The sequence below is a fragment of the Clytia hemisphaerica genome, unplaced genomic scaffold (genome assembly GCF_902728285.1).
Source record: "Clytia hemisphaerica strain Z4C2 unplaced genomic scaffold, Clytia hemisphaerica genome assembly, whole genome shotgun sequence".
NCBI lineage: Eukaryota > Metazoa > Cnidaria > Hydrozoa > Leptothecata > Clytiidae > Clytia > Clytia hemisphaerica.
The window spans coordinates 30,920-39,323 of NW_027103432.1; the positions used below are offsets into that span (position 1 = coordinate 30,920).

Below are 8,404 nucleotides of genomic sequence, written 5' to 3' on the forward strand. Positions count from 1 at the left end.
GTTTAAGTTTAATTTACTCACATTCAGTACAATTTTAGACATTTTCGTAGGGAAAAAAGTTTTTCAGTACTAAATTTCCAATCGATCGATATATAATATGTCTATGTTTGAAAAACTTCAATTTTGACATTTTTTTATTGGGAGCCATTATGGATTATGCTCAATATCTGATGACGCCAAGGTGCTGAAGGTAGGGATTTTTAATATGTCTTTACTGACACCTTTCCTGAACTCTGTGCAAAATTTCAGCTTTTTATCGTTTTCCGGTTTAAGTTATAATTTGGCTAATTCCCGTCTACTATTATGGGAACATTTTAAACGATTCAATTTCTAAAAGAATTATCACGAACTGTATCCTAATATTTGTCTAACATAGGTCCTTGGGCCGCAATAAAATGTCCGAAATAGACATGACATGAACAATTCTTAGGAGGGGAGGGGTAAAGGTTCCATGAAAATCACCGAAAGATGGGTACAGTAAGCATATTTTAAAGGAAATTTCTGAAAATGTGTTATTCTTTTAATTTTTGATCATTAACTTTCTATAAACATATTTTCGTATTTTTTCAATCAGTAAATTTAATAAAACCAGGAGCAAAATTTATCTTTTGAAAGGTTATGAAGAAATATCTGTTTGCTTGAATTTTGCAAACCAACCAAGGAGGGAGGGGTGATGAAAAGGAGGGTAGGGTTTATAAAGGTAGAGTAAGAACCCTTATGCACACTGTAATATGTACAAATTTCATGAAACAAGCTCTTACTAGGTAGCCTTTCACTTGTGAGGCAGTCAATTGGTCTTTTATTTGAAGGACCATCACTTGGTCTTTCGCTTGCTTCTAAAACATAGAGGAATCAAAATTAAAACATACTATACTTGGGATTGAAACACTATAACATTCTTTAAAAGGCATGTCAGTCGGTCAGTCAGTCAATCAGTCAGTCATATTGTTCATTTAAAAAAAGATCTAATACTTTTCACATATTGTAGGGATCACTTGTGGTGTTTTCTTTTCATTTTGTCGTCAGTCAGTATCCTTCTGATTAAATGGAAAACTTTTGGCCATTGTCAAATATCAAAGTCATTGTGCCAGTTCAGTTGCTTTGTCTTAGTGTCTCTTAAATTCTAAAAGGTTAACACGATTAACAGATTAGACAGTAAAAAAGTCAAAATATCCATAAATACAATTAGATTGCCATACAGCAAGTCGTGTATTCTCGGTTACCTAATAGCCGTCCCCCGCGCTAATTAATTATTCGAAAATTTTCCACCCAGAACATTCTTATAAAGGATAAAAGCAAGTCCGAGAAAATTCATCAAGCCAAGATATTCAAAGCAAAAGATGAAAATTTTGATTTAAAAAACAGCTATATTTCGTATAGTATCATATACATCATTCAGGCAAATGATTTCTGTAAAAGAAAGTTGAGCTTAAAAACGATTTCAAAATCTAAAACAATTAAATGACTAATTAAAATGCAGTAAAACTAAGAAAATAGATACAAATCTCTAGAGGCTTTAAGGCCACTATTCAAAATAGGAGAATGCCTTTTGATATAAATTGCTTCTTTTATTAAGAGAATATTCCATTTATCAGACCTATCAATAATACGAGTGTTATTTTCTATGTGTTTCAAAAAAATCATTTTGTTCTTTTTTGTTCAATGGTTCTTGTTCAAACAAGAGCATTTTGTTGATGTCGTTAAAGTTCGAACAGGACAAAAGATGACTACATATAGCACTATCTTTACGGTACGAGTGCTCGAAACAACGTTCATGTAGGTTCCGGTCAGTTTTGCCAATGTATTCTGCGGAACAACCAGGACAACGGAAACGATACACAACATTGGATTTTGAAAGAAACGGCGTTTTATCTTTAGTATTTGTAAATAGATTTACTTTTGTTGTCGAATAGAAGGATTTGAAGACGAGTTTTCTATCTCTTTTCAAATTTCTGCGAATCTTTCTCTCCAAAGACTTAACTAAATTCTGACCAGTATTTCCCAAGTAAGGAACTTTTAGCCAAACTGTAAAAACATTATCAAGCTCATCTTTTGTTTGGGTTTGGTTAGGTTGTTCATTCCTTTGGATATTTGTGAGTGTTAAATCAATGATTCTATTGCAAACAACACGAGGGAAGGCGTTCCAAGAGGCAAGGCGACGAATATAGAGTAACTCTTGCTTGAATTTATTTTCAGAGCAAATTCGGTAAGCTCTTGCTTTTATCCTTTATTGGTCTAAATTATCAGTTGGTTATGGATTTTGGAAGACTCTCCGAAATACTGATATCGATTTGTATAATGAAGTTGTTGCTGTAGAAAGACTTTCAAAACGACTCAAGAAATGCCAAACCAATTTATCGTTCTTAATTAAATGCAGAGATGGTGATGTTTATCCGAAATTTGTTCGTTGGAAAAACACTCGATACCTCGACCCAAAACAAAAGAAAAAGATTTTTCGAAAAAACTTGCTAAACGAAATAACTTTGAAACATAAAACGATACGTCAACTATCAACGGAAATACTAAATGCAGAAGAAAAGCTTTACGGTAAACTGACTTTCTTTAGAAAACTCACAATTCGCCACTCCCTGAAATGCAGTGTTAATTGTTCTGTTCGACCACTTGAGAAGAAACTAAACAACAAACTTGATCTACTCATCAAAGCCAGAGACAAAATCAATGGGATAACGAAAAATCCTAATGCTATCGTTACAAACCTCTCCTCGATTATCCTAACCAATGACGAGTACGATGTCTTACGTTTTGGTTTAAATCAGGGACTAGCTATGAAACCTGATGAAGTTGAAACACTTGCCATTGCCGAAGACATTTGGTCACAACTTTACAAATCGAAACTTCTGAAAAACGACATCCGCTCTATTCAACGTGCTAAAAATTCAATCCGAGCTTTTACCTTCAACCTTCTAGACATTGACGACAAGCAGATATTTAAAGACAGTAAACATATCAAAATTATAAAAAACTTAAACAAAAACCTTGCTATACTCAAACCTGACAAAGGAAACGGCATCGTTCTTCTAGACAAACCTGTTTACCGTGCTGCCCTCGATAAATTATTCAGTGACACAAAGAAATTCAAAAAAGTGGACTCAGATCCTACATTCACTCGTCTTCGAACCATACAACGATACCTCAACACTATTAAAAAGCGTGAAGAAATCAATCCTGACGAATACAAAGAAATGCGACCAAAAAGTGCAAAACCTGCTCGTGCCCACGGTCTACCAAAAACTCACAAAACATTCGAAACAGTTCCGAAGTTTCGTCCTATCATTGACACAACAGGATCCACACACTACAAAGTTGGTAAATACCTAACGAAACTATTACAACCACTTACGATCAACGACTACACGCTAAAAGATTCTTTCGATACCGCAACAAAAATACGCGATATTCCAAAAGAACTGTTCGATGAAGGTTACGTTCTAGTCTCTTTCGATGTTACGTCACTTTTTACGAATGTCCCCCTACAAAAGACAATAAATGTTATTATTGATAGAATTTACAACAAAACACAAATCGAAACTACATTAAAGAAATCGACCATCAAAAAACTCATTAAAGACACATGTACCAAAACCGTTTTTTCGTGTAATGACCAGCTTTACGAGCAAATAGATGGTGTCAGTATGGGAAGTTCAATGGGACCCTTACTTGCCAACATCATTATGACCGAACTTGAAGAAATCGTTGTTAAGCCACTAATTGATAATGGCACTTTAAGATTTTACGGCAGATATGTTGATGATACCCTTGTTCTCGTAAAGCCAGATGACATCGATCAAATTCATACACAGCTTAATGGATTTGATAAAAATATTCAATTTACAGTTGATAAATTTGAAAATGAAGTTCCACATTTTTTAGATATTGAAATCTCACCAGACGGGCTTTCTGTGTTTCGCAAAGACACAAATACGGGCCAATACACCAGTTTCCAAAGCTATACCACCTGGAATTATACAGTTGCCTGGATGAGAAGCCTGGTCGTTCGAGCTTACCGAATTTGCTCTGAAAATAAATTCAAGCAAGAGTTACTCTATATTCGTCGCCTTGCCTCTTGGAACGCCTTCCCTCGTGTTGTTTGCAATAGAATCATTGATTTAACACTCACAAATATCCAAAGGAATGAACAACCTAACCAAACCCAAACAAAAGATGAGCTTGATAATGTTTTTACAGTTTGGCTAAAAGTTCCTTACTTGGGAAATACTGGTCAGAATTTAGTTAAGTCTTTGGAGAGAAAGATTCGCAGAAATTTGAAAAGAGATAGAAAACTCGTCTTCAAATCCTTCTATTCGACAACAAAAGTAAATCTATTTACAAATACTAAAGATAAAACGCCGTTTCTTTCAAAATCCAATGTTGTGTATCGTTTCCGTTGTCCTGGTTGTTCCGCAGAATACATTGGCAAAACTGACCGGAACCTACATGAACGTTGTTTCGAGCACTCGTACCGTAAAGATAGTGCTATATGTAGTCATCTTTTGTCCTGTTCGAACTTTAACGACATCAACAAAATGCTCTTGTTTGAACAAGAACCATTGAACAAAAAAGAACAAAATGAATATTTTTTGAACACAATAGAAAATAACACTCGTATTATTGATAGGTCTGATAAATGGAATATTCTCTTAATAAAAGAAGCAATTTATATCAAAAGGCATTCTCCTATTTTGAATAGTGGCCTTAAAGCCTCTAGAGATTTGTATCTATTTTCTTAGTTTTACTGCATTTTAATTAGTCATTTAATTGTTTTAGATTTTGAAATCGTTTTTAAGCTCAACTTTCTTTTACAGAAATCATTTGCCTGAATGATGTATATGATACTATACGAAATATAGCTGTTTTTTAAATCAAAATTTTCATCTTTTGCTTTGAATATCTTGGCTTGATGAATTTTCTCGGACTTGCTTTTATCCTTTATTGGTTTAAATTATCAGTTGGTTATGGATTTCAGAACATTCTTATTCCAACCCCCCTGCTCTTTAAGTTTTCAGATTTTTTCCAAACCCCCGCTTATTCCAATCCCCCGTCTATTAGGTACCTGAGAGTAGGTGCACTAAAATTAATAAAAGAACGACCCTGTTTGTAGGACGTTGTACAAAAACATTTAAAGTTTGTGCTTAGTCTTCAAATTTGCCCCGCTAAGGGTCGTAAAATTCCCAAAATTTTCCTTTGTTTTCTCCTTTTTAGTTCCGGTGAGGGTCCAAAGTCCAAAAGTCGGGCGGCACTCCCCGTTAGCTCGCAACCCTAGTACCCCCGGGCCTTCATCATATCAAGCAAGGGAACCAATAAGTTGCCTGGTGCCCTGTGTGGACTAAGGCAGCCAGGACAGTGGCAATAGCAAGGCAAAGAGGCCCTGAGGTTACCGAAGGTAAGCCAATAGTGTGCAAACCATGTAGTGATGTAGTGATAATGAACATTTGTGTTTGATGCTACTTATTAAATATAAATAAAATATATAGATAGAACCAGTGTACAAAATATCCGATGGCCTGACTGTGGATAGCACCCAAGCCAGTGTGTATCTGATATCAGGGCTGTGGATAGCATCCTAGCCAGTGTTTAAAATTACTAATAGCCCATAGTGTAATAGTGTCCGAGCCAGTGTGTAAAATAAATAGCGCGACTGTTGAGAGCGTCCAAACCAGTGTGTAAAATACCAGATAGCACAACTGTTGAAGTGTACGAGCCAGTGTGTAAATATCTGATAGCACGACTGGTGATAGCGTTCTGAATCTGTACAGTATAGTGTTGAAATTACATTTGCCAGAAATTAATATCAAATAAATGTAAACATTTCCCAAATTTTTTCTATTTAGCATACGCTTCTCGTTTTATTCAAGTTGAGTACAGTATTTTACGTACATTATCATATTCTGTTTTGATTCCATTAAAAAATTCCACGAAGACGAAGTACACACACCACACTTTCAAACACAAAAATTGAAAGCAGATAATTATGACGTCATCCTTTCTTTCTGGTGCAAGAAAATAGTAATCCCCTGGTTTTAAGACATTAGTAAAAACAAGTATTTTTGTCTCTATTAATCAGGTGGTTCAGATCAATATATTGATTCGAAACATGACGTCATTTTGCTGCGCTATTCCCAGAAGAATAATTTGCTGTCAGCCGAATAGGGATTATAAAATTGATTTTTTCAGCATGAGTTTATGTCTAATGTTATGGTTTTTGAAGTTCTAAGAGATGAGAGGAGATAATTATTTTCCGTAGAGTACACAGCGGCATTTTTGATTCCATGATCTTAGCTTGTCTTAGATGTCCGGTGCGTGCATTGTCCGATGTTGAAAAGTATTCGATCTTAACACCGGAAACAACAAAAAACTTTCACTGTTAGCGTGCCCTTTTTAATTTGTTTTTTCATTCAAAATGGCCAATGCTGATTTGAGAATTAGATAATGCACGCCACCTACCACCAAATTTATAAACAAAGCGAGTAACATCATGCGCTCCATCGTGTGTGGCCGCTGATTTCTTCTTCTTCATTTTTTTTTCATTGCAAGTTGGGGAAAAGTTGAAAATGGCATCAAGCTGATAGTGTCTATAGTTGGGAAAGTCTAAGAAAGAAGGCCTCAAAAGCCTCCTACAGCTCAGCCAATAGAAATAGACACTATAATTGATCGATGATCAATTGTTCAATTGGCTGGATCAAAGTCTTGAGTATTGTAATTGATGATGTTGTTTGTTTACCTACCGCCCCATGGATTATTGGAATATCAATTGACATCTTGTCCATTGATTGGTTATCAATTAACTATGTATGGATTAAAAAATTCTTTTATCAATTGTATCGCATCGAGTGGCGACCATCTGGAGTATTCTCACTAGTGTTTATAGTATGGATTATCAGATTATAAAACAAATCAACTCACAAATTGGATAAACATTTGAAATTAATGATAATCCNCAGGCCTGGCCATGAGTAAAACAGTGTGTGTGCTACGATCGCACGCCTAAAATCTTAACTTATATTATGGCGTGCAATAATAGCACGCCTAAAACTTGTATGGCGTGCTATTAATATTTACTAATTAGGATAAGAAATTGATCATATCTATATCTCAGAAGGGGTCTACTCGTGGTATGGAGTCTCCCAGGCTAATGCTAACTAACAACTTATTCTCTTTACTAAACGATTGAACAATTTTCATTAGAAATCTAGAATATTGTTGATACTGTCTATAATAGGGAGAAGCTTCATTCAAACAAAGAAGGAAAAACGGAGTAAAAAAGACTTTTATTCCTTCATGAAGATTGCTTACTTTTATTTTCATCAAACAGAAAATAATATTTCTAAATAACAAAAGGCTAAGATACACTAGTTCATAATATTCTTGAATTCAATTCAATTATCACTAGAATAGTCACTTTCGTAGTCACTTTCATCCCCAGACTCATCAGATGAACTCTCCTCTGATTCGGATGGTACTTCAACAGTTTCGTGTTGTCTGGGCTCTTCTGCTATTTTTGTGAACCGTCTCTTTTTCAAATATCTTTCTACAGCCCCATCCAAAATTTCGTTTTTCTCTTTCTCCGTCAACAATCGACTATTTGCTGCAATTATGACGCAGTCCTCCATAGTTTCATGTCTCATTGTCAATCTCCGATCAGACAAGACAGTTGTGAGAATGCTAAACACCCTTTCAACAGCACTGTTTGATGTAGGCTTCTGCTCATCCTCTAGCGAAAATAGTTTCTTATAGAGGCTGCTTAATACTCGGTAGATCCTCTTTCCCAGAATATGCCGCTTTTCGCCGAATTTCGGCGAACAACCCTTTTTAGCTGGCGAGTGCTTATGATGATGAATTTGTGAAGGAACTCTCCCGGTTACGATTTAGATTTTTCATAGCCTGTAACAAACTAATAACAAATATTTTCATTATTGATAGCGATATTAAAAATGTATGTGCTAGTTTGATACAGGCTCGCTTGATTGTTCACATTTTGAATTCAACATGGCTGCCAAAGCGAAGTAGAGATTTTCTCTTTTTTGGAGTTTATTTTGGTTTTTGGAAGTTATAATTTTAGAGTTAAAAGCTTTGTATATGTAAATTTATGTTCAGTTGTATCTATGGAATGCATCAAGGGAAAGTTGTGTCTCAGTTGCACGAAATAATGATTCAAATTAAGATTTTTTGTTTGTTTTGATTTTGGCTGATGTTTTGGTTACATGATCTTGAATTTTTTTCAAGTTTCAACAAGTATTGTCACTTTGGAGCCTACAATAAAGCAACAGGTATGTCAAATATACTTTGTTCTTTGTTAGAGAGCAGGATTCTTTGGTTTTCTGGAAGATTTCTTAAGTTTTCAAAGCTATATTAAAAGAGTTTTTAAAGTCAAATTTTTGCAAGTTTT

The 8,404-nt window shown here is 35.0% G+C and overlaps 1 protein-coding gene across 1 annotated transcript; it reads left to right on the forward strand.

Annotated features, from left to right (window-relative positions):
• Nucleotides 1-468: 468 nt before the first annotated feature.
• Nucleotides 469-4,838, forward strand: LOC136798101 (uncharacterized). Its single transcript, XM_067054687.1, has 3 exons — nt 469-472; nt 2,248-4,334; nt 4,824-4,838. The coding sequence occupies exons 1-3, from the start codon at nt 469-471 to the stop codon at nt 4,836-4,838; spliced, it is 2,106 nt and encodes a 701-aa protein (XP_066910788.1).
• Nucleotides 4,839-8,404: the final 3,566 nt, after the last annotated feature.